The sequence below is a fragment of the Ursus americanus genome, chromosome 18 (assembly GCF_024610735.1).
Source record: "Ursus americanus isolate L20-20 chromosome 18, mUrsAme1.1.p, whole genome shotgun sequence".
In the NCBI taxonomy this organism is placed as follows: domain Eukaryota; kingdom Metazoa; phylum Chordata; class Mammalia; order Carnivora; family Ursidae; genus Ursus; species Ursus americanus.
The window spans coordinates 32553163-32580656 of record NC_142144.1 but is presented as its reverse complement, the minus strand read 5'-3'; the positions used below and the strand labels follow the sequence as shown (position 1 = coordinate 32580656).

The 27494-nt window shown below is 39.9% G+C and overlaps 1 protein-coding gene across 5 annotated transcripts in view; it reads left to right on the top strand.

Moving 5' to 3' along the window:
- The first annotated feature begins 5403 nt into the window (after positions 1-5403).
- Positions 5404-27494, top strand: part of TDRD7 (tudor domain containing 7) — a 74686-nt gene continuing 52595 nt past the window's right edge. Inside the window, exons 1-4 of one of the 5 annotated variants that reach the window (XM_045780309.2) lie at positions 5404-5549; positions 19573-19785; positions 22146-22287; positions 23268-23481. In XM_045780309.2, the coding sequence (XP_045636265.2) occupies positions 19579-19785; positions 22146-22287; positions 23268-23481 (563 nt within the window). In that variant the 5' untranslated portion in view covers positions 5404-5549; positions 19573-19578. Of the gene's footprint in view, positions 5550-5752; positions 6034-19570; positions 19794-22145; positions 22288-23267; positions 23482-27494 lie in introns of those variants that run through there. The other 4 variants (XM_087869538.1, XM_087869539.1, XM_087869540.1 and 1 more) reach the window with 4 other exon arrangements.

Sequence of the window (27494 nt, the reverse complement as noted above, 5' to 3'; positions counted from 1 at the left end):
CAGTTAAAACAAATACAATTGTCTAGAAATTCCCCTGCACTTGTTTGTGAGGCAATAGCTGACCGGAGAGGGTGCGATCATGATGTTAATGATTCACCAAACATTACATAGATCTGTGCAAAGATTCCTTTTGTTATGAATCTATGTTTCATGACCTTACATAAGCAAAAAGGACCAGTGAGGCTGGGCTTAATTCACATATATAACTTTGAACATGTTGTTTAGCTTCAAGAAGGACTTAAAATTATTATTGCTAAAATTATTTGCAATTAAATAACTCAGAGAAAAAAAGGACAAATACAATCTAAAGTTTTTTCAAGTTCTTCAAAAGGGAAATGAGACATAGAACATCCTCCCCTGCTGTAAACATTTTTGCGGGACAAATAGATGCTCTAGGAGCTCAACCAAGGAAGCAGTCACTTTCAGGCAGGGCTGCAAGGAAGATTTCCCAGGAGAGCCATTAATGAAGACACCAAATAACGCCACAGCCAAGACCCTACGGCTCATTTGGTGGTATGCAAAGTGACAGACATGAGAGGTTTGGGTTTTCTCTTTGGAGACAATATAGAGAAGAAACAGATGAGTTCACCTGGGAAGTGAGATGAGAATAACCCGAGGTCTCTAAAATTGCCACTCTATATTTTGGAGAGTGGAAGAGCTGCCTATGGCAGAGGTAAAGGCAGAGAAACTCTGAGAAGGAGGGTTAGGAGGGTCTTTCTTAGATCGTATCGCACACAACACACACTCCATCGGGTGAGATAAAAACGAAGTGACCCATGTGGCTGTCTCCCCTTCTTTCTACATGGTGGTTTGCAGGACTGAAAGAAGGGAAGGAGGGAAGGACAGAGATGTGCTCAACCAATGGCTTTGATCTTGTCTGCCTTGTACAGGTGCTTTGGTGTTTGTGTCCAGTGTGGCTTTCTCCAAACAAGCAGGCTCCCCAGGTGTAGACAACAATGCATGAAGGGTTTTAGGTGGACTTGAAATATTCCCACCTTTCTCAGCCCAGGAAAAAGCGGCGACAAATCCATCTTCCTTCCTTACACCTGGGCCTTGATTCGCACTCTGTTTCCATGACAACCTCTCTCTCTCTGTGTGAAGTATTTGGATGGGCACAGATTACCTGCCAGGCTGCTGCCCACTGGCCAGCTGCTCCCAATCTCCGTCCTATCCACCTCGCCTATATCCAAAACCACCTGAGCAGATCACAACGTCTAACAGCGCTTAGGGATGAGAAGTGTGCCTGCCTCTCTTGAAGGAGAGCCACAGATGCTCCTGGCCCCCACTCCTGTCATCCAAAGATGAGCTTGGGCTTTTGTTGAGAGAGACTGCCTTCCACCTCAGTCTCGTTCATTCCGAAAACTCTGCTCTTTGGCCTCAGGATATATGCCTTCATCTAAGGCAGTTTTTAACACAGGTTCCCAGGGGGATTTCGGGGGCCCCCAAAACCGTTTTCAAGATCATATGCCAAATTTTGTATCCACGTGTTGCTTTTACATATTCTGACCTCCTTCTCCCACAACCAGTTTGTCATCTCTGATGTCGTTTCCGATTCCCCTGAAATCCAATCACATCCAGAGCATGGGAGTTAATTCTTGAACTCCCTGGGCTTTGCCATTTCCAAAGAAAGTAAACAAACTTCCTAACCTATCCTTGCTATGTCAGCTACCCACAGACTTTGAGAACCTCCTGATATGTCTTAGCCAAAATCTACCTGCAGAATGGACACTACCCAGGAACATATATGAAGGGCCAATGAACACATGAAAAGATGTTCAATATCATTAGTCATGGGGAAATGAAAATTAAAAACCTCAATGTGATATCTGTATACATCCACTGAAATGGCTAAACTTAAAATGACTGACAATTCCAAGGACTGGAGAAGGTTTGAAGCCACTGGAACTCTCATACATTGCTGGCAGGTGGGAGGAAGGGAAAACAAAATGATGCAGCCATTTTAGAAAACAATTTGACAGTTTCTTGTAGAGTTAGACATACCCTTGTTCTACAACCAGCAATTCTACTCCTAAGTCTTTATGCAAGAAAAATATGTGGCCACAAAGACCTGCATGTAATTGTTTACAGCAGTTTCGTTCATAATAGTCCCAAACTGGAAATAACACAAATGTATATCAAATGTGAATGGATAAACAAGTTGTGACATACCCATACCTGTGATGGTATGCTACTATGCAATGAGAAGGAACAGACTGCTGATACATGTGACAACATGGGTGACTTTCAAAAGCATTATGCTAAGTGAAGGAAGCCAGACACAAAAGACGACATACTGTATGATTCCATTTATATGACATTCTAAAGAAGGCAAAGCTATAGTGACAGAAATCAGATCAATGCCTACCTGGGGCTGGAGATAGATAGAGGGAAGAAATAAATTATAAAGAGGCACAGGGTAACTATTTTTTTAAAGATTTATTTATTTGAAAGAGAGAGCGCTAGGAGGAGGAGGGGCAAGAGGAGAGGGAGAACGAGAGAGAGAGAGAGAGAGAGAGAGAGAGAGAGAACCAGACTCCCCGCTGAGCACAGAGCCCACCACAGGGCTCCATCCCACAACCCTGAGATCATGACCTGAGCTGAAATCAAGAGTTGGACGCTTAACCCACAGAGCCACCCAGACACCCCAAGAGGCATGGGGCATCTTTTTGGAATGATGAACTAGTTCTATATCTTGATTGTGGGGGTGGACACATGATTGAATACATTTGTCAAAATTCATCATATTGTACATTTAAAATATTTTATTATATGTAAACTATTCATCCAAAAAATCTGATTTTTAAAAAAACTTGCTGCAGAGCATCATTTTTCTTTATATATAGGACAGTCCAAACACAGAATCCCTTTGCAAGGATAAAGAATCTCAGACTTGAGGTCAACCTACATTGCTTTTATGACTTACCTTGTCTATTGGACTCTGGACTTTTTCCTAATTTTCTGTTCCAACTGGCAGTCTTTTAGTTGGGAGCTGCTTTTTACGTCTTTCCCATCTTAAAGGTGGAGCCAGAGGGGATTATTAGCACTGCAGAGTCCAAATTGGGTCTGGCTATATTTTAGGTCTATTAAATCCACTGCAGTGTTAGGAGCAGACTGGAAGGGAGAGAGATCCTAAACAGAATGAAATACAGCAGCAGGGATGGAAAGAAGCACCAAGGAGAGACATTTGGGCAGACCTAGTTAGAGAGTAGATGTGGGAGTGTCAAAGAGAACAGCAGCCAAAGGAGATTTTGAATAGTTCCCCACCGCCGTGGAGGAGAAGCCCAAACTCCCGCGCGTGGGCTCTCAGGCCTTCCGTGGTCTACGTTCAGTCTACCTTTTCATTGCCCCACTATCTCTCTTCACTGAACCAAAAGCCCCTCAAGGGGCACCTGGCTGGCTCAGTTGGTAAAGCATGTGACTCTGGATCTCAGGGTCATAAGTTTGAGCCCCACATTGGATGTAGAGTTTACTTTAAAAAAACTAAAAATTAAAAAAAAAAAAAGCTCCTGAAGCATAGGCTTGTGCCTTACCATAGTAGGCACTCCATGAAAGTTACATAACAGTGGGTGTTCAATATGTACTAGTTGTCCATTCACCTGGTGATGGGCATTTGTGTTGTTTCTATTTTTGGCTATTATAAACAAGGCTGTTATGAATATTCTTGTCCAAGTCTTTGTGTGGACATATGCTTTCATTTCTCTTGGGTAAACCCTGGGAATGGATTTGCTGGATCATAGGGTAGGTTTATTACATCTGTACACGGGGATACTACTCAGGAATAAAAATATATGAACTACTGGTACACACAACAACATGGATGAATCTCAACTATTTATGTTGAGTGAAAAAAGCTGGACACCCTCCCCTACACCAAAAGACAGCATATACTATATGATTCCATTTATATAAAACTCTAGAAAAAGCAAACCAGGGGCACGTGGTGGCTCAGTTGGTTGGGTGTCCAACTCTTGGTTTCAGCTCAGGGTCCTGGGATCGAGTTCCGCCTTGGGCTCTGTGCTCAGTGTGCGGAATCTGCTTGAGGATTCCCTCTCCCTCTACCCCTCTCCCCTCAAAATAAATATAGAAAAATAAAATCTTTGGGGCGCCTGGGTGGCACAGCGGTTAAGCGTCTGCTTTCGGCTCAGGGCGTGATCCCGGCGATCTGGGATCGAGCCCCACATCAGGCTCTTCCACTATGAGCCTGCTTCTTCCTTTCCCACTCCCCCTGCTTGTGTTCCCTCTCTCCCTGGCTGTCTCTATCTCTGTCAAATAAATAAATAAAATCTTTAAAAAAGAAAAAGAAAAAGAAAATCTTTGAAAACAAAGCAAGCTAATCTATACTGACAGAAACCAGATCAGCAGTTGAGGGGGCAAGGGACAGAGAGGTACAAGAAGTAAGGATTATAAAACTGACCCGGGGAAACTTTTTGGGGGTGATGGATGTGTTCATTATTTTTATGGCAGTGATAGGTCCACAGCTGTCTACATATGTGAAAACATCAAGTTATACATTCTAACTGCGCAGTTTACAGTATGCCAATTACACTCAATAAAGCTGTAAAAAAAATACTGCTGAAAAAAAATGCAGACCTCAGTAAATGCATATAGAATAAATGCAGGGAAGTGTTCAATGTTAAAGGAATACAAACCAATATGTCCAATATATGTTGGTAGAATTAATGTGTAGAAGAAATAAATTAATGAATATTAGGTGTTCAATAATTTTGTAATGAAGGAAGGAATGAATTCGACAAAATTTACGTCACCCTTACGTGCCAGGCACAATCCTAGGCTCTGCGAATAGACTGGAGAGCATGACAAAGATCCCTGTGCTCATAGAGCTTCAATTTGAGGCTAGTAGACAATGAAAAAGATTAGTAAAATACATATAGTGTGCCCAATAGGTGCTAAGAGAGAGAAAGCTGAGGAGAGAGAAAATATCGGGGACTGACATTTTTGAAAGTGGCACCCTCCTTGAAAAGGGAAACGAGCGGACCAGGTGGATGTCTGGGAGAGTGAAAAGTAACTGCCCCACAATTGACGAAAAGAATGAGCAAGAATTGAATGAAATGTCTGACGAGTGAACGAAGGCAGCTGTAGGAGGAGCGCACGAGTGCTGGCTAAGTCCTGCTGGGTCCTACTGGGTCCCGGGCCCTCGCAGCCCGTCCACACTTGAGTCGTGCACGAGGATGCGCGCCTGAGTCCGCCCCGCAGTCGTCTTCCGCCGTCGGCCCGTGCGTGGGCACGCGCAGAAACCGCTAGGCGGCGTCGGTTTCCCTTCCCACGCGCGGACGCCGGCGTGGGCCGACGCGGCCGGAGAGCCCGCGCGTGCGCAGAGCCGAGGCCGGGCTGCCCTCGGGGCGGGGCGGAGCGGGGCGGGGCGGAGTGGGGCGGGGCGGGGGCTTGAGGTGATTCCCGAGCCGCGGTGGCGGCTCCGGCCGTGCGGGGAAACCGAAAGTGGGCGGCGGCCGTGGTTGTGGCCCTGGCGGAGACGGCGGCGGGAGCTGGGCCCGGAGGCGTGGGGACGGGCCGTGGGCCCCCGGGAAGAGGTGAGCGCAGGTCTTGCCCCTGCGGGCGCGACAGGTGCCGGGCGACGTCGGACGAGGCTTGGGGCGGGCGCGGCGCACCTGGGTCACTAGCAGGACAGTGGCCCGGGCGGGACTCGAACGGGCCTGGGGCCTCTTCCCTGCAGCCGCAGGGGATGCCCCGGGGGGAGTTGGAGTTCCAGAGCGTTGTGTTTTAAATCTCTGATGGGACCCCTCCCCCGGCCGCCGGGTGACAGGCTGGGCGTCCACCCAGGAGCCTGACAGACCCTCCCGCCGCCGGGACACTCAGTGCAACGGGGGAAATGAAGCAGTGGGGGTGTGGACGAGGGGCGGGAGACGCTGACCAGGAAGTGGTTCCACAGCCGCCCGCCCGGAGCAGGGCATGTCAGAGCCCCCGGCTGTCTGAGCTTGGTTATTTTACACCGTGAGCTTTCAGTCCCTCAAAGGCACGGGCCTCTCTGCGGACCAGCCCATGAAGGCCGCTCAGGTAATGCAGGACCCAAATACTATACATTGCTCTCGAACCGTGAGCCCCAGGCGGGTACCCAGCCAGGAGGGAAACATAATCCATGAATGAGTTGTCTCTTAACTTTGATCAAGATCCAGCAGGGTCAGGTGCTCAGCCTCAAATTAATGGGAGGGGGCTTGGAGCCCATACAACTTTTCTGCTCCGTTCCGCTTGCGGGGTACGATATATTCCCGGTTATAACCAGTCCCAAATAGTTTCAGAGAGCAAGAAGGGGAAATACCTGTATTAGAAAAAGTCCTGGCCCACAAGGATTCTGATAACCGCCAACAAAACAAAACAAAACTACTGATCTGGGTCAACCGCCCCACCCCCCATCGTGCAGGTGGAAAACTTGCAGTAAAGTGTTCTGCCTGGTGATATGCAGCAACTTAATGACAGAAGTGAAACTTAGATCCAAATTTCTAACTCATCCTCGGCTGCCTTGATGTGTGGGTGTTGCATACTGCAAATAGTGTGGGCTTTGCAGACCTGGGTTGGAAATCTGGGCTTCTCCTCTTACTAATTGTGGATCGTGAATAAATTACTTTCTTTGAGCCTGCTTTTCTGTGTATCAAATGGAAATGTTTGACATAATTCCACACAGCTTTTGTGAGGTAACTACTGTAAATCCTTTGGCTTATAATAATGGTCAAGAAATATTAACTCTTTTCCTTCTCCCAAACTTCCCATATTTTATATAATTGGATTTCAGTTTCATGGAGTTCTCTAATCTGACATTAATTGGCACGTGGTGGGGCTTTTTCCATTTCCACTTAATTGACATTTCAGAGCATCAGTTCCATGCAAAGTACTGTGCTGGGTGCAGTATAATTGCTCCTGGGGCCAGCTGCATTAGAATCCACATCTCCTGTGCTGCAGCCCAGGGCCCTTTGGTGGCACACAGATTTCCTCTTTGCTAGTTAAACACGGTGAGACTGTGAGGCAGCAGTTGGCAGTGCCTTCAGATTTCAGTCCCTGTAGACTGGAGATGGAACATAATCCCTGCTAATGCCCTTTTAAGTGTATTGGTTGAATGTGGCTGAATGAACTACTGTTTTGTACCAAGAGATTTAAACTTCTTGAAGGACTTCTCTTTAAATTCTCTGTGCAATGTAATCTAGTTGGAGACTTAATATGAATTTATGGGAAAATACTTCATAATCCAACTCTAAGTGCCTATTCTGTGTTTGATCAAGTGCTGTTTTCAAGAACTGAGATTCGGCAGAGTGTTTTGCATCTGGGTGCTTTCAGGATCAGCAGATGAATACAGTAAGGACCCACGTTCCTTGGTAGTTGAGTGACATGTAATTCCATATTTATGTGAATTGTTTTTTTCTTTCCCTATGCAAACTTATTTTCTCTGCCCTCTACTCCCATCTTTGTACCTTGGAAAGCTTCATTCTTTTTATTTCCCCAATGGGCCAAATGTATTTTTTTTAATTTTGTCATTCAAACTATTTAAAAGTAATCGATTTTGTCATTTTTAGCTGTGATATGTATATATGCCAATTAGAGCTTCTGCTCAGCGCAAGATACTTAGTGACTTATATAGCTGTGTAGCTTTGTCAGGAGGAAGCAAGCCTATGGTTTCCATTAGATCTGTGGATCCCACTTCAGAACTTGAAGGACTCCAAGGAAAGTTGAGAATCACAGATCTTGTCCATCTTCCTATCTTCCATATGAAAAAAAGAGACCTGAAGTGACTCGCTCAAAGGGTCACAGGTAATTAGTAGCAGAACTAGGATTAAGATCCCAAATCCTAACTAAGCCACTTTATTATCTCAAGAGTTTTTTTCTCTAATATGTAGATTTATGAAAATCCCTTACTTATTATTCATAATATATAGTTAGTAATGTATGTACAGTTTAAAGCTTGAAATTACAATAATAATAATAATAATAATAATAATAATAATAAATGCCCCCTAATGATACCCTAAGGAAATATATCATCACCTGAAGGCATTAATTACTATCTTTCCTTTTAAAAAGAGTTGGTAAAGGAGTAATTCAGGTGGTAACAAGTAGACTATATTCTAATTGGAAAGAAAAAAGAACATGTTAAACTGTTGCAAGATGAGAAATCATCCTGAAAGGGTCTCAGACCAAAACCTTCCCTCTCTTAGGCTCTCGTTTATTGATTTTTAAAATGGGGGGTTGGGGATAAACTAGATATCTAAAATCTTTTTGGCACAGACATTCTGAACTTTGAGGGCCTGAGTTGTTGCTAAAATAGTTAGTGTCTTTAGGTAAAAGGGCAGCCAGTTACCATAAGTATTTTCCCTAAGGAGGTACTAAAAATTGCATAGCTGACTAAAGTAGGTAAGAGAGATTACTCGGTGATTTCAACTTACCCTAGTAATTCTTCAGATTTATTCTGGGGTTTAGTGCCACTCTTCGACTCAAATTTATGACATTGAAGAAGATGAGCCAAACAGTACGGTTGGAAATAGGTGAGAAAAGAGAAACTTAGAGAAGAGAAAGCACAGGTGAGAGCCGGACCGGCTTGGCTAATGGATAGTGAGGAAACTCAGACTCTGGGAAGCACAAAGCATGTAAATGACTGAGTCAGGGAGGCTAGTGGTAAAGACCGTATCTAGAGGACACTGAAACCACATTCTCCGAATAAGACTTTCTCAGGACAATTATCAGGTATATTAAGGAGAAAAGCTGTGAATTTCCAAATACAGTTTTGAGTGTGAGAATTATTTTAGGCTATTTAAATCATTTAAATATTGCTTTCTTAAAGGTTACTTTCCCTACTCCTTGCCTCACTTCTTGTACATCATTAGCACTTTGGAGTGTTCTGTGATTTGTGTAGTAAAAAGAAAAAGGGCAGAGTGAAAGGATAAAAGGAAATGTCAATTGCTACCACTGAATATTTGCAACAAGTTAGAGATGCTTTTGGATTTGGGTGCCATGCCCTTAAATCAGAACGTGCTGATCCCTGCTCCCTGCCACTTTAAGGGCCGATCACTAAGTCGGTGTTCCCTAAGTCCAAATTACTTGCAGAAGCCAATTGTACACATTTGGAGCAGCTGTCTAAAAGGAAGTCCTAAGTTTGGGAACCAGAAGACCTGGGTTCTTGTTGTGGTTCTGGCCATAAAAATATGTGAGACCTGGAATAATTGCTCTGGGCCTCAGTTTCCTCATTATTAAACTGAAGGGCTTGGAGGAGATGGTCTGAAGGTGCCCACCAGTATGCCATGCTTCTCTCAACTCCCTACTCTGAGGTTGGGCCCACCATCCTATGCTGCTTTCCGAAGCCGGGCAGGGTGTGGGAACATTGTGGGATTGTGGTCTAGCACAGAATCTCTGCTCCCTGAGCCTTTGCCAAAGCAGTAAGTGACTTTTTGTCTACTAATTAAGTGAGAAATCTTGGAGGAGATCCAGTGGTTTTCTTACCAAGCTTTCCAGTTCATAAGTATGTTAATGAGGCAAATAAGAAAATCTGGGAAAATTCTGATATTTCAAATTTAATGCTGTACTAAAAATTTCTCCAATATACCAATGCTTTTATCATTGTGCTCCTAGCCATTTAATGCATATATTCAGAGGTAGTTTCCCATCCACATCACGCTTCCAGGAAGTGCAAGTAACTACTGAATGCCAAATACCCTAGTAAGCTCATATAACTCTACTGTTGATGCTTGTCATTCAGAAGAGAAGCAAGGAAAGGAGGAGGAAAAAGAGCAAGACAAAGAAGTGAAAGTCAAGTGCAATTTGTTGTGACCTATTGTGGCCATTTTCTTCCTCCCTAAGGTCTTTGCTAACTGACCTTGGTTAGTTTTTGAGGTCAAAAATACTCTGTTTAAGTAATTCCCCAGACCCACCTCCACTTTACTCTGCTGTTTAAGATTATTCAGCTCAAGCAGACCCTATATTGTCTAAGGAAACCCTTAAGAATTTTAACCTGAAAAGCCGTGGTCTAAAACAGAGATAACCAGCCTTATTTCTCTCAGCGTATCCTAACTTATGGTCACCAGGACTTGCATAACATTCCCAAAATAAAAGTAATTTAAGTTTTCTTAAACTCAGAATTAATATTTCTAACAACACTTTCAGAGAGTAGAAATAAGGGGAAAGAGAGTTGAAAGATCAAAATGGCAACTTTAAAAATTTGGGGAGCCACTTCAGAGAAACTTCCAAACTTAATTTTTTGGGGGAAGGATACCTAAAGGTTTGCCATTGAGACACAGAGTTGAAATTCCCATAAACTTCCTCTTGTGCTTCTAATGGATGACATCCAAGATAATAAACTTAATTTTTATAGTTAGAGGAAAGTGTTGTATGCTTTTTACAAAAGTTATTGAGTGTAATTGTCTTCAGAAAATTTAGAGCATTTTAAAGCAATATAGATTGGAAAATAATGATTTTTTTAAAAGCTTTAGTTGTAACTTTCTTTTTCATTGCCCAATGTAATAATGCTAATGTAGAAATCGCAAATGCAACTGGAAGAAATTGACAAGCATGAGAGTACCACCTACATCTGAACAAGGTGTATAGTCAGTCATATTTTCCCTCCCAGGCTTTACTGTGCTTCACTGCTTCTCACCAGCTTTGAGATCTTCAGTCTCATAGTCCAAGGGACCACCTTTCCCTCCAGAAAGTTACAGCTACTAAAAGCTGTTGTGAATTCAGTATCAATTTGTTTGTGAATCCCAACAGTATATGCACACTGTTTGAAAAACAGGAATACATTTAAATGTGAGATACTTACTGAATTTAGGCAGTGCCTCCGGCTCATTGGGATGTGTGAACTTACAGTAACACTGTGTCCCTCACCTGGACTTACTCATTGAGAGCACTGGCTCAGAGTGAAAGGCCTTGAAATAATCTACCTGATGTTTCTCAACCACAGCTTGGTGACATAATAGGCTGTCTCAGTTAATAACAATCATTAAACTCTGCAAGTCATTTTTTAATAAAGTAAATTAAAGATGATTAATAGTTCACATGCATTATGCTATATTTTAGTAAGTAGAAAAGGAGTATTAGATAGATGGAGGATTTCTCACTCATTCATCTAATGTTAACTGAGCTCTTGTTGTGGGCTAGGCACTAAGGATTCAGTAGTGAACAAAACCTCACAAATCCAGCTTTCATGGAGCTTATAATCAAGTTGGGGAAACAGATGGTACAATTAAATAAGGAATACTGGGCAGTGATAAGTGCGAAAGAGTGAAATAAAGTAGGGAAGGGGTGTAGGGAATACTGGGCAGCTAGCGTAACAGTTCTAATTTTGGATAAGGTGGCCGAGGAAGGCCTTGCGGAGAAGGTAACCTTCGAGCAAATACCTGAAGGAGCTGAGGCAGTGAGCTGTGTGGCCCCTGTGTGGAGAAGAGATTCTAGGAGGTGAAGTGGAAGCTGAGAGAAGCTCAGAGGCAATTGCCCCAATCCAGGCGAGAGATGTCGTTGGCATGGACTACAGCGACCACCACGGAGATAGTCAGGAGTGGGGCAACTGCGAATGTCAGCCTGTCTGTCTGCATGTATCACGTGATGATGGTGGTAAGGAGTTGAGAACCACGGATACTGAGTTGCTTCATTTTACATAGAAGGATATCAGAGCCCTAGGAGAAAGGATTTGTTCCAGGAAAATAAGTGCTCTTTGCATAGTGATATTGAACTTGGAGTCACCAGCAAGAAGAGGCGTGGGCACAGCCTTCCGCAATCCTCCGTCTCTCCCCACAATCAAATCAAAATCAGTATATCAACTGCTAGTTAGCAGCACCCCCAAATTGTTAATGTTTGGGAGATCCTTGCTGGCAGTTCTTTCTGAGCAGAACTTAGGAAGGTAGAAGTGGCATTTCAGAGAAAGTGGTCTGAAGTGGTTCTCCCAAGGGTGGAAGTAGAAGGCTTTCATATAGGGCAGCCTATAGACCCAGTCTCTGATTAGCTTCTAAGACGGGATTAGACTTGTCCTTTCAAGCCAGCATCATAATGGAGTTCTATTATGTTTTAGTCATAGGATGTCCATTCGTGAGTAGAATGCATTTATGAGAATTTGTTCACCCCCACAAATTAGTGATTGCTGCCCACCCACTAATGTAGCTGGGGAGAAGTAAACCACAGTGAGGAGGTAGTAATGGAACAGATGCTCTTTCCAGAAAAAAGGGAAGGAGGAGGCAGTAGAAAGTCCTTCTCAAGGTGAAGGATAAGTCCTTCCTACTGAAACTCTCGGCAGGAATTTATAGTGCTTCTGACTGGGGAGGAGCCAGATGTACTAAATAGTCTGGTCTGAACAGATGCAGGTACACTGCTCACACCCAAGTGGGTGGGTTCCTACATGTGTGCTGACCACCTGGCATCATATCTACACATCACGTGTGCATGATTCATAGTCCAGGCCCATCTGCGGATACACAGAGATACAAAGTCCAGCTTTACTCGGAAGAGCTCTAGATGGACAGGTGGGAGGGACAGAGATTTGAAGGAAAGAAGATGGGAAAGGTGGGGGTAAAAAAGTTGGGGAGGCTTGGCTCTGGGAGGTCAGTAGGTTATCCTTTAGTTTCTCCCTTTGCAAATTAGAACTTGTCCAGCCTCCATTATGATTTTTCCTACTTGAAGAAGTAACTGTACAGTTAAGGTTCAGTGATCATTGACTGTTGAGTCAGGAACCATTACAAATCAAAGTCTGTCTCTTCCATCGGGAGTTTACTACTTAAGAGCCAGAACTTACACTTTAGATTTAACTTCTGGTAACCTTGAAATACAGGTCCCAAAGCCATCCTCTCTGAGCTGCTCGCCAACATAGGCAAAGTGTGGTTGGACATCAGGGGAATGGAGGTTTTGAGACTCTGCAGCTGTTGTCTTTTGCTGCCATGAATTTTCTGTTTACTCTTTAGAATGCCTGTCTGTCTCGCTGACTTGGAATCTATACCATCCCTGTGAGTGGCTTCCATACATCTTATCATATCTTGCTTATTTAACTTCCCTGAGCTTTGGTTTTCTCATCTACAGATTGAGAATATTTTCCCCCCAGAATTATTATGTATATTAAATTTTTATAAAATCCAAATCTCAGAATTCAGATTCTCACAAGAGAAAAAAAGAACATATGTCTACCCAAAGATTTGTACTATTCAAAGCAGCCTTATTTATAATAGCCCCCAAACTGGAAGCAATCCAAGTACCTGTCAACATTCGATGGGTAAATGAATTGTGGCATGTCTACACTTATCATAGTATACGAAGTATTTGCTGGTAAATGGGGAAACATGGATGAAACTCAAGAATACCAGGCAAAAGTGATCTCGACTGACAGAAACCACTGCTGCCAGGAGCCGGGACAGCGCGTATGAGAGGGGGAGAGTTGACTGCAAAGCGGCACAACTTGAAAGAAGTGCTTTTTCTCAGACTTATTGATATATACTTTACATATAATAAAAGTCACCCTTTTTTGTTTGCAGTTTTATGAATTTTGACAAACTTACATAGTTTGCCAATCAAGATGTGGAATATTTCCATCACTCCCAAAATTGCCCCGTGTCTTGTTCGTAGTCCATCCCCTCCCTGTACTCCCATCCCTTGGCAACCACTGATCGAATTTCTATGCGGATAGTCTTGCCTTTTCCAGAATGTTACATAAATAGAATCCTACAGCATAGAGTCTTTTGTGTCTGGCTTTTTCCACTTAGCATAATGTGTGAATCATCCATACAGTTTTATGTATCAATAGTTCGTTCCTTTTAATTGCTGCGTAGTACTTCCCTGCATGGCTGTGCCACATTTGTTGATTCATTCACCTGCTCATAGACATTTGGACTGTTTCTAACTTGGTGGTAATTATGAATAAAGCTACTATAAATATTTAAGTACAGGTTTTTGTATGAACGTATGTCATTCTTTCTCTTGGGTAATGACCTACATGTAAGTTTTTTGGATCATATGATAAGTATATGCTTCTTACTTCATAAGAAACTGCCAGGCTGCTTTTTGTCAAAGTGCTGTTTTGCAAGCCCACCAGACATGTGCGAGAATTCTACTTGCTCTGCATTCTTATCAGCACTTCACACTGTTGGTTATTTAAAAGTTTAAGCTGTTCTAATAGATGGGTAGTGATGCCTCATTGCGGATTTAATTTTCATTTCTCTAATGGATAATGTGGTTTTGGCTATCTACGTCTCTACGTTAGTAAATTCAGGTGTGTGCTCAAATCTTTTGCACATTTTAAATTGGGCTCTTTGTTTTCTTACTGAGTTTTGAGTGTCATTTATATACACTGGTTACCAGTCCTTTACCAGGTATGTTATGAAAATATATTCTTTCAGTCTGTGGCTTGTCTTTTCATTTTCTCAACAGAAGTTTAAATTTAAAAGAGCAGAAATTTAAAATTTTGATGAGATCCAATTTGTCAATTTTTTCTTCTGTGTTCTAAAAAAAAAAATCTTTGCCAAGCCCAAGATTGCAAAGATTTACTCCTTTGTTTTTTGTTTTTAGACATTTTACAGTTTTAGCTTTTCCAAGTAGGACCTAACTGGTCTGTTTGAGTTAATTTTTGAATATGTTTAAGGTTCATTTTTTGCATTTGGAGGAATAGTGTTCCAGCACTCTTCATTGAACTTTTGTCCTTTGAATCTTTTTGGTAACTTTGTCGAAAATCAGTTGACTAGATATGTGTTGGTCTATTTCTGGATTATGTATTCTGTTCTGTTGATGTGACTGTCCTTTTGACAATACCTACGTTACTTTGATTAATATACTTTTATAGTAATTCTTGAAATCAGTCTTTTTGCACTGGCTAGGACCTCCAGTGTGATAATGAACAAGAATGAAGAGGGTGAACATTCTTCTTGTCCAGTTCCCGATCTTAGGGAGAAAGCATTCATTCTTTTCTTGTTACATATTGTATTAGCTGTGGGTTTTTCACAGATATTCTTTATCAGGTTGAGGAGGTCCCCTTCTACTCTTATTTTCTGAGAGTTTTTATCATAAATGATTTTGAACTTTGTCAAATGTCTTTTCTTCACCTATTGATATCATGTGGTTTTTCTCCTTTAGTCTGTTGATACAGTCAGTTACATTGGCTGATTTATGAATGTTGAACCGTTCTTGCATTTCTAGAGTAAACCGTAGTTGATAGTGATGTGTTATCCTTCTTACAGACTATTGGATTTGATTTGTTAATATTTTTGTTAGGAACTTTTATAATTATGTTAATGAGGGATGTTGGTTTGTGCTTTTCTTATAATGTCTTTTTCTGGTTTCCGTGTCAGCATAATGTTGGCCTTATAAAAGGAGTTTAGATGTAATTCCCTTCCCCTATGTTTTTTTTATTTTTAATTTTATTTTTTTTAAAGATTTTATTTATTTATTTGACAGAGATAGAGACAGCCAGTGAGAGAGGGAACGCAAGCAGGGGGAGTGGGAGAGGAAGAAGCAGGCTTCCAGCGGAGGAGCCTGATGTGGGGCTCGATCCCAGAACACCGGGATCACGCCCTGAGCCGAAGGCAGACGCTTAACGACTGAGCCACCCAGGCGCCCGTCCCCTATGTTTTTTAGAAGAGTTTGTGTAGAAGTAGTATTATTTTTTCTTGAAGTTTTTGGTGGAATTGACAATAAAACCATCTGGATTTGAGTTTTCCTTGTGTGAAGGTTTTTAGCCACAAATTTAACTTCTCTAATAGATATATAAGGATATTAATGTTACCTATTTCTTCTTAAATAAGCTTTGGAATTTATGTCTTTCAGTGAATTTACTCCATTTCATCTAATTGACCAAATTTATTGGCATAAGTTGTTCATCATATTTGCTTTTTAATGTCTATAGGACCTGTCTCGATGGCCTGTTCTTTAGTCCCACTAATAATAATTCGTGTCCTCTCTCTTTTTTTCTTTATTAATATACCAGGAAGTTTACCAATTTTATTGATGTTTTTAAAAAACTAGTTTTGGTTTCATGATTTTTTCTTCAACTTTCTTTTCTATTTCATTACTGATATGTTTCATCAGTTCAATATTGATTTTGTTTTCATTTTTATTACTTCCTTCCTTTTACTTACTTTTGTTATAATTTTCTCTCTTTTCTCAAGGTAGTAAGTAAATTAGATCACTGAATTGAGACCTTTCTTCTTTTCTACATAAGCATATAATGCTGCAAAATTCCCTTTAAATATATTCTTTTAAGATTTTATTTACTTATTTGACAGAGACAGCCAGCGAGAGAGGGAACACAAGCAGGGGGAGTGGGAGAGGAAGAAGCAGGCTTCCAGCGGAGGAGCCTGATGTGGGGCTCGATCCCATAACGCCGGGATCACGCCCTGAGCCGAAGGCAGACGCTTAACCACTGCGCCACCCAGGCGCCCCCCCCTTTAAATATTATTTTAACCATCCAGCAAATTTTTGTACATTGTGTTTTCATTTATTTAAAAATACTTTCTGATATTTTTGTTTTGAAAGAGGCTTCCTTTCTGACCCTTGGTTTTTTAGGAGCATGTCATTAAATTTGCAAATGCATAGGGATTGTCCACATATCTTTCTGTTACTGATACCTAATTTAATTTTTTTCTGGTCATGAGATACTCTTTGTATAACTTCAGTTATTCTAAGTTGGTCAAGGATTGTCTTAAGTCCCAGAATATATTCTGTCTTGGTGAATGCCCCCACGTGCTCTTGAGAAGAATGTTATGTTCTGCTATTATTGGGGTAGAGTCTTCTATAAATATCAATTAGGTCAGTTTGGTTGATATTAATCAGCTATTCTATGTCCTTACTGATTTTTTGCTTACTGGTTCTACCAGTTACTGAGAAAGAAGTTTTGAATTTTCCAAATAATTGTAAAGATATTTATTCTTTCAGCTCTGTTGGTTTCCGCTTTGTGTGTTTTGAAGCACTGATATTTGGTACAGTCACATTTAGGTTTGTTATATCTTTCTGATGAATTAACTCCTTAATTATGTAATGTCTGTCCTTATCCCAGGTGATATTCCTTGTTCTGGTATTAATAAATATGGCGTATCTTTTTACTTTGAACCTATGTTGTATATGTATTTAAAATAGATTTCTCGTATATAGTGTATAGGTAAGTCTTTTATATCCACTCCACCAATCCTGAATTTTTATTGGATATTTTCAGTGTTTACATTTGACGTAATCATTGCTATGGTTGGCTTTAAATCTACCATTTTACCATATGTTTTCTATTTGTGCTATCTGTTCTTTGTGGTGGTGGTGTTTCTGCCCACTGCCCCCATTTGCCTAACTTTTTTTTTTTTACTTCTAATAGCTTTTGCTTTTTAATTTCAGTGTAGTTAATATACGGTGTTATATAGTTTCAGGTGTACATCTAATTACTTTTTGATTGACTCTTTTCTGTTTTATCTTTACTACTGGCTTATTAATTATGCTTTTTTAATGGGGCGCCTGGGTGGCACAGCAGTTAAGCGTCTGCCTTTGGCTCAGGGCGTGATCCCGGAGTCCTGGGATTGAGCCCCACATCGGGCTCCTCTGCTATGAGCCTGCTTCTTCCTCTCCCACTCCCCCTGCTTGTGTTCCCTCTCTCGCTGGTTGTCTCTATCTCTGTCGAATAAATAAATAAAATTAAAAAAAAATTTTAGTGATTGCCATAAGGTTTACAATAATGTCTTTATCACATTCCCCTTTCAAATAATATTATACTACACATTGTGTATATACACATAGTATTAATTAAATGTTGGTGCTGTTGGTGACAATTTGAACAGAGTTAATGTTTAGCAGAGGGAAGTATATAATAAGTATTTAGGTTATTTGCTGTGTAAACCTCGTCATTTGAGTATCATATTTATAATTAAGAGCACTCACAAATAAGCCGATATCTTATCTCCTTTTCAAAATGGACAAATGAGGGAATTGCTAGCATTGTATGCTATTCCTCCTTTTTGTTTTGTAAACCAGAGAAAGAATAAGACTGTCTAGAATTCTGTACTGTCCAATATCATATCCATTCGCCACTTTAAATTCCAATTAAATTAAAAATTCAATTCCTCAGTGGTGCTGGCCACATTTCAAGTGCTCAGTCACCACATGCATTGGACAGCACAGATATAAAACACTTCCATCAGTACAGAAAGTTCTGTTGGGTAGCACTGTTGAAGGAAGAATTTTTTTAACAAGTTGTCCATAGCTTGCCTTCCTAAGTCCACTTTTCCTGGCTTCTTGAATGTCATTCTCTCATTGTATCACCATTCCATTTACTATTAGTCCAAAGAGAATATGAGTGGTTAATCTTGAAAAATGTCAGTTTACGGACCAATGAAAATCCTTAGCCAGGGTTCCCACAGATTTCTTTGGTACCAAAATTCATTTTTTCTCTTGCTTGACCTGTCTGCTGTGTATGACACTTTTGAATATGCCATTCTTCTTGGTTTTTTCCTCTTTTTGTTTATATGACATGAGCTCTGCCTTTTCTACTTGTATCTCTCTGGTCACTTTTCCTCAGCCTTGTATAGGTTCTTCTTTCTCTGCCCATGCTTTAATGACAGCCTTCCATAGAGGTCCATCCTTAAGCTTATTTTTGTCTCCCTGGATACCAAATACCACATGTATGTTGAAGGCCAACAACTCTAAATCCACCTCAGATCTCTAATTCCTAGTGACTATATTCGTGTGGCTGACCTACAAGCATTCCAGCCTCCATATGTCCCAGAGGAATTCATTCTCTTCTCTTGCAAACCCGTCTTACCTCATCTCAGTGTGGGTCATTACTGCCTACCATGTTTCTAAGCTAGAAACTTGGGAACTTCCCTCATTATACAAACCAGGTAATCAATTTCTGTTGATTCTACGTCCTAATTACCTCTCAAATTGATTTTTTGTTTATTCCCAGGGCACTGTATCTTTACAACTCATTAGTTTTTTCCTTTGCATTTATCTTCCCCACTACTGAATAGTTATCTTCTCTAAAATGCAGAGCTGATCACTTTATTCCCCTATTTAAAATATCTCTAAGGCCCCACATTATGTTTGTCAGAACGCACATGTTAACATAATACAGGAGTCTCCTCTGAGTCTGCCTCTTTCCACCTCTCCTACCGCCATCTTTCAGCCCTCATCTTATAATCTTAGTCTTTGTTCAATCATGTCCAGCCACTTAACCGCCTGGAATTCCTCAGAATCAACCATGTACTTCTCTCTGACCTCTATGCCTTTTGAACTTCCTGTTCCCTTTACTTGAGGCTGATACCTCTCCCCATCCTTACCCCACACTCCTTTTCCTCCTTGCCTTTTCCTTTTCCTCCTTTCCTGGCTGATTCCTTCATGTCCTTCAGCATTCCATTCAGGCCTTCCCTTATCCGGGAAAAATTCCCTGATGTCTTCCCTCCCCAGACTTGTCTTTTGGCCCACCTAACTTCTCTGTCTTCTCATAGTGTTCTGTGATTTTCTCCACCATAGCAGTTATTGCTCTGTATTGAAATAGCACAGAAAGTATTCAGTAATAGTTGATGGGATAATCTAACACATGTGCACTCTGAAAATCTATTTGAATCCATAGACTAATGAATCCTATTATAGTAACCTTCTATTGTGTTCTTATAGGTGAAGATGCTGGAAGCAGATCTGGTTTCAAAAATGCTACGAGCTGTCCTACAGTCTCATAAGAACGGAATAGCATTACCCCGGCTCCAAGGAGAGTACAGATCCTTGACTGGAGACTGGATCCCCTTTAAGCAGTTAGGTTACCCTACACTAGAAGCCTATCTGAGAAGTGTGCCAGCAGTTGTGAGGATAGAGACTAGTAGATCTGGAGAGGTAAGAAGGTAACTGTGCATGTCACAAGAGTCAAACCAATTTTAATTGTCTACCTGGCACTTCTAATCTCCTAATTCGGATAGAAGTCAAAGTGAAAGATTGGTAGTGATAGAACAGCATCCGAAGCACAGCCTAGATTCTGATGTCTTTTACTTTATCCCTCAAATTCTTTTCATTGTAAAAATAAGACTCTAATCACATTGAATAAAACATTTTAAAGTTAAAGTTTGCCCAGTCATTAGTGTTCAAGCAAAATAAGTGTACTGGAGACCTAATTGCCAGGTGTCACACCCCATGCATTATAAACCTGCTACAACTGTTTTTGCCCAGGTCATGATGACCTCCTGGTTACCAAAGCTAATACTTTTAAATTCTCGTTGTTTGACCTCATTCCTCTCTGTTCCTATTATCTGGACCCTAGTTCAATCCCTAATGGATCATTCAGCACTTTGATTATTACAGGGCTATCCCCACCATTCTCCTTGTCTTGAATCCCTTCTTTCTCTAGGCTGTTCTGGCCTTCACACCAATACGATCATATTATTTAAATTTTTTAATTTCTTTGGAAGAATATTTTATGTATAACATAGCAATTTGGTGTAGCAATGAAATGTTTTGTTGCACATACCCTGTGACCCAGCAGTTTCACCTCTTGGCATCTGCCCAATGTACAGTGTGAAAGATCTAGACAAACCATCGTCCAAAAGACAAAAAGTACCCACCTCTCCAAACAGCACATTCTTCTGGGTACATTTCTTCATGTGTAGATAGACATAACAGGTCTGGGCTATTTCTCCCCAAAACTTGTAATAGTTTTTGGTCTGTTTGGTGGCATAGGGAAGGCGGTGGAGGAGGGAAAAGGGGACCAAGATTGGGAGAGTGATCAAAGGGAAGGCTCACCTGATCTGTAATAATTTTTAAGGAGCATGTATAAATTAATTAACTATTATATTAATAATAAAACTTGTTTCAACACCCCTGATTCTCCCAGACAGCTCTAACCACGCCCTCTTCTGTCTACTTGACACTTTGTAATACATCCACGATAGCTCTTGACACAGTGTTTTATATTTAGTCTCTTTGTGTCTTTTTCCTTTGTAAGTTTCTTGAGGATGAATGGTTGTTTTTTCACCCCTAATAGTTGGTGCTTAATAAATATGTGTTTGACTGTGTGAATGATCAAATGTGTGCATGAGTTAATAAATTAATAATGCCTCATATGGCTACTCTGCTATAATTTACTCAACCCTGTTCTCCTATTATGAACATTTTTAATGTTTCCAAGTTTTGATTACTAAAATAACCCCCACTGCACATATTTGGGTATGTAAATTTTTCTTCTTTTCAATCGTATTCTTGTAATATATTTTCAGGAATAGAAATACTGGGCCAAAGAATAGGAGTATGCCCTGGCTTATGTAAAGCCTCATTGCTGATTTCAACTTAGACTTTTTAACACTAGGTGGGGCTTTAGAGACCTACATACTTGAAAAAAATCTCCTTTATATCACACCAGTTTTTTCAAAAGATAAGCTGAGCTGCTGTGTTTTAAGTAGATGCCACAGGGTCCAGGGCCTCTGCTTGCCCTGCCTTGCCCTCACCCCTCACCCCTATACCACCGTGAGGCTCCAGAGCTGCCATTGAACAGTTTGAAAACCCCAGCTCTAAGTCTATTCCCGCTTTACAGCTGAGAATACTAAGATGTGGGAGGTAAACTGATTTGTCCCAAGTCACCCAGTTAATCCACTTCAGTGACAAGATTAGGATTGGGTGGTCTTTGAGAGGTAATACAAACAGCAATTATGAGTACGTACTTTGGATTCAAAGAGGTAGCCTAGACAGATTTTCACAGAACCTCAACTTCATGATGACCTGTTAGGGAATAAATAAATGTTTTACTTCAAAAAAAAAAAAAAAAAAAAAAAAAACAAAGAGGTAGCCTAGCTGTATGACTTAGGAAGCTTGCTTAACTTTCCTGAGCCTCCATTACCCATGTATAAAACGGAAATAAAATATATCTCAAGGATTATATGAGATAATATGTGTGACACAGGTTTCTTCTGTTTCATTTGTTAATCACATAGTACCTAGCACATTGTAGATGCTTAATGAATACCTATTTAAGGAATAAATACAATTTTCAATTTGAGGAAAGATTATTTAATGTTCTAGACTATTCTTGGTTTCTCTTATAGAATATGTAATTTTGCTCTAACAGTATCAAGGGGAGAGACGTAAATATTTGCATATAGTTTGATTTGGGATGTGTAAACTCACTAAGATCCACTTTTAAAAATGAGCCTCTAGGCACCAGTGAATCTGAGAATTGTTTCTCCTCTCACCTTGCCTCTCATGAATAGATTACCTGCTATGCCATGGCCTGCACAGAAACTGCAAGAATTGCTCAGCTTGTGGCTCGTCAGAGGAGTTCTAAAAGGAAAACCGGGCGGCAAGTTAATTGTCAGATGAGAGTAAAGAAAACCATGCCATTTTTTCTAGAAGGTGAGTTCTTTTCATACGCTAAAATTTTAAGCCTGTCCATGAATACATTGTCATATGGAATTATGGAAGCATTGCTTGTATTCATGATGAACACCTATGTTTGTTAACATTCACATGTCAAGGGGGGAATCCTAAAGCTAGTATTTCCTTTTGAAATTGACTTCCATCACCAGATGATGAGCGTGACTTACTAAGTTATTATACAGCATGAAATGATTCAGAATAGATTTTAATTAAGCTTATTGTGGCAAAACGTTGCTTTATTCTTTTAAGTTATTTGGGGGAAAAACCTAATCCAGAATGTTGGATGAACCAAGAACCTAGGATTTAATGCCTTATGTAGCAAATCGTATCTTGATACTAAAATCATGTGTTTATACTTTAATACTAAAATCCTCTATTTTCAGGGGAAAAACCATGAATTATATAATACACAAAGGTGTTGTAGGCAACTCAGCCAGTGTTTACTGAATACTTATCTCAAACAGCTTTTAATCATTCTAAAACTAAATTCTCAAGATGTAGTTCAATGATAATATAAAAGAGTAGATTCCTAAATGCCACAGTGAGCATTTTCAACAAGGGAGCAATTGCGGTGAGAATGGCAATGGAGGGCTTCATGGTTAAGGGGAACAGACCTGGACGATGGGAAGAATTCAAATTGATGGAGGAGAGATGGGAGGACTGAGTATGCTGCATTTGTAGCAGCATGAAGTGGCTTCCACTGAAGGGTTGATTGGTGAGTAGGAGGAGTAACTGGCAAGTTTAGCAGATGGAGACACATTTTAAAGAATCTCATCTGCTAAAAACCAATCTATTCTTCCCCTACTGACAAGCCCTGTAGTGGCAACTTCCTTGTGTTCTTACAAACTGTTCTGAGAATAGAGACCCACAGAAAACATCTGGACAGAGGAGTGGCATAGTGAAAACTAGGCTTTTGGGAAGCTAATTGATTTTATTATGTATGCCTAACTTCATAGGAAAACCAAAAGCAACCCTCAGACAACCAGGAATTTCTTCAGATTTTTCAATCAGCAAAAAACCTAATCCAACACTGTTAAGAGACAGAGGAAACTCTCTTGGAGTTAAGTCTGTTGCTGAAATGCCGCCTTACACGTTACACACAGCTATCGGAAGCGAAGTATTCAAAGACGTTCCAGTGCAGAGGCATGTGACCATGTCTACCAACAACAGGTATTTGGGCTTTATCTGGCTAAAAGGAGAAGTTTGGTGAACGTAGGATAATAAAGGTTAAAAATGTATATTCAGTATGAGAAGGAAATACTTTTTGTTTTATCTAATGTAAGTTCACATGTAGTAGGAAAATGCATCATTACTACAAGGCCACTTTTCCTGCTGCCTAAATGTCATTGTCTGAATATCTTCATTTTATATTTTCTCTGCATTTTTGGTAATCTCTCCTTATAAAATTCATATTGAAAGCTCTCACGGGAAAAAAAAAAAGCTCTCACAAGTTATTCTAATATGCTATTTCAGCATAACTTACAATTTTTTTCTGAAACCCTTCCTTATAATTACTTTTGTAAATTTTTGGTAAAATCTTATTGATTTGCACATTCCACTGTGCTCTAATAATCATGTCCATAATTATACAGTAGCATCATACATCCACGCGTCAGAATATCGGACAGAATAAGGACAAGCTTAAAGTCTTAGTTTGGGTGCTGCCATTTACTAGCCAGGGGAATAAGTGAGATTATTTCATCTTTTGGGCTGTGGTTTCCTCATTCATTTAATGAAAATGTTAAACTAGGTGATCTCAAAGTTCCTTTCTGGCTCTAAATCTTACGCTTTTATAAGGTAATTCATGTCAGCAAACTATGACCCATGTGCCAAACTTGGCCCATTGCCTGTTTTTTGGTAAATAAAGTTTTATAGAAACAAAGCCACATCCCTCTGTTCATATATTATCTGTGGTTGCTTTTGCGCAACCACAGAGTTGAGTAGTTGTGCAGAGATAGTATGGCCTGCAAAATCTAAAATGTGTACTAGTGGACCGTTTACAGGAAAGTTTACCAACTCCTGATATAGATGAATCAGTATCACATTCTTTCATTCTTTTTGTGCCTTTATAAAACAAATTTTATTGTATCATATCTGTTCAAAAGTCCCAGCACTGCCCCCATACTAGAATATTTAGAAAGAATTAATTATTTTTAATAAGTTAGATAAAATTTTTCATAATGGTATATATTTAATGCTAATTATGGCTAGTTATTATAATTTTGGTGAAGTCTAAGAAATACATAGTTAAAACTTGGATCTTCATCCAAAACACTGGTTGGGTCCAGTATATGACCGAGGTACCATTATCTCCTCTAGTTGTGTGCCTAAATTTCAAGATCCATTTTGAATTGAATCTATAAAATGAGAGCAAGACTTAGACATTCTGAATTGTGGCCCCAGGGGGACAGTCTCTATCCCATGGTCTGGTGTCTCCTACCTGTCTCTTAGTGGCAATGGGCAATGTATGTAAGTGCCTTCCATTCCTCTAGGTTGCACCAGCAGTGACTGAGTGGAAGCTGTGCCAGCACCAAGCAGCCCAAAGAGCAGGCCCAAGATGGTGCTTTCCGACCGACAGCCTAGTGTGTTCTCACCCTTCTACCTAGCAGCATTAGGTCCGGGGAAATGCATTCTACTCCTATCAGTAGCACCTTCAGAGTTAAAGAAGGAGCCCAACAGCAACAAATAAATGTACTAGACCAGAATAGCATCATGAGGGCACTGAAAAATGAGTTATCATTGGAACTGCAGCCTACGAAAGTGGGCCAGAAGCTATGTGCTAAACCTAAGCAGGGTAACTATCTGCTAAAATATGACTTTCAAATAGAATTCAGAGTCTCCTAACATATGTCCAAATGTCCAGGATACAATAAAAAAAATCATTTGTTATACTAAGAACCAGAATAATGACATCTTGAATGAGAAAAGACAATTGACAGATGCCAACACCAAGATGAATCAAATATTGAAATTATCTGACAAGAATTTTAAAGCAGCTCTCTTAAAAATGCTTCAATGAATAATTGCAAATAATTTGAAAAAAGTGGAAAAATAGAGAATTCACTGAAGAAATAGAATATAAAAAAGAACCAAATGAAACTATAGTACTAAAAAATGGAATACCAGACTACAGAATTCACTGGGTAAGCTCAATGACAGAATGAGTATAACAGAGGAGAGAATCTGTGAACTTGAAGCTAGAGCAATATAAATGACCCAATATGAACAACAGAGTAAGTAGACTTCCTTCAAATACAAAGTAAAACAAATTTAAAAAACACCTAGCAGAGCCTGAGGGGCCTATGGAAACAAAACACCTAGAAGAGCCTTAGGGACCTGTGGGGAAAATAAGAAGAGGTCTAATGTTTGTATTATCAGAGTCTCAGGAGAGACTCAGGAGAAGAGAAAGAGTGGGGCTGAAAGAGTATTTGAAGGCACAGTGGCTGAAAACTTCTCAAATGTGGCTAAGGACATAAACCTACAGATTCAAGAGTTCAGAGAGTCCTAAATAGGTTAAATCCATAGAAACTCACATGAAGACACATCATAATTAAACTTCTAAAAACTAAAGACAAAGAAAAAATCATGAAAACAGCCAGAGAGAAATAACATATCATCTACGGGGGAATACTAGTTTTTTAAAAATTTTATATATATATTTATTTGTTTTAGAGAGAGAGATTAGTAAAAACTATTACTAAAATTTGAGGGCTCACCAAATCTTTTGAGAAGCTGATAAAAGACAAATGATCTTCCCAGAAAAATAAATGTGTACACATATACATACATCTTTGTATATTAATTCAGGAGATTCATGGGCCCCAGAAGCCCTTTCTCAAAACCTCTGGTTAAGAACTCATGCCTGCCAGTTAACAAACTGGAAGGTTCTAGAAAAATAACATGATGGATATTTTATGATATTGTAGGTATCAAGCTAAGTTTACCATGTGTCACCAGTAAAATAGAAAGAGGGGTCAGGAGTAAGGATATATGATTGATTTGGGATTTTTCTGGTTTATATGAGGGAAGGAAATATTTTTCTCTAAAATAATGTAATTCATGATTTTTATTAAGGTGATAAGATGACTAAATTAGGTATTTAATATATTTATCCATAAAACATAGATAAATATGGTGCTAAAGGTCAAGGTTCCCATTAGGCCCAGAAAGAGAAAAGAAATTGTCATGTATATATTATAATGAGTAAAATCATGGACTTTGGATAGTAATAAATGGCTGCCTGGCATTAGCCAACATCTTTCAAGTATTAAGCTAAATGAATATAAATTTAGTATTGGTTTCTGAGTCTGTGTATGTTTAAAGCTATTGTATGTTTAGTACATCCTAAATATTTGTAGGAAGCATTTTCTAAAATACATTTATTGCTTTGTTCTGATTGCAAAAGTATTATGTGTATGGTATAGAAAATTTGCAAAATATAAGGAAGTAAAAGGAATTTTTAAAATTGCCTCTAATCCAAAAATAAATGTAAACTTTTAAAGTATCTATCTTTTGGAGGTGCCTGGGTGACTCAGTTGATGAAGCATCTGACTCTTGACTTCAGCTCATGTCATGATCTCAGGGTCCTGGGATGGAGCCCCGCATGGGCCTCCGCACTCAGTGGGGAGTCTGCTTGAGGATTCTGTTTTGCCCTTTCACTCTGCCCCTTCCTCTGTGCTCTCTCTCAAATAAGTAAATCTTTTAAAAATATATCTATTTTAGGGGAGCCTGGGTGGTGCAGTTGGTTAAGCACCTGACTTGCTTTCAGCTTAGGTTGTGATCTTGTGGTCATGAGATCGGGCCCTGCATCAGGCTCTGTGCCCATTCGGAGTTGGCTTGAGATTCTCTCTCCCTCTCCCTCTGCTCCTCCCTCTGCTCTCTCTGTCTCTCTAATATATATATAGAGATAGATAGATAGATAGATAGATAGATAGATAGATAGATAGATAGATATAGATAGATATAGATAGATATAGATAGATATAGATAGATATAGATAGATAGATATATTATTTACATGTATATAAGTTTTTAAAAATACAAATGGGATCATGCTATGTATTACTGTTTTATAACCTGTTTTAAAGGTAATATATTGTTAACCCACAAGGTTAAGAATATTTCTACGTTATCAGTTTTTTAAACTTGTTTTGTTTGTTTGTTTGTTTGTTTGTTTGTTTTAA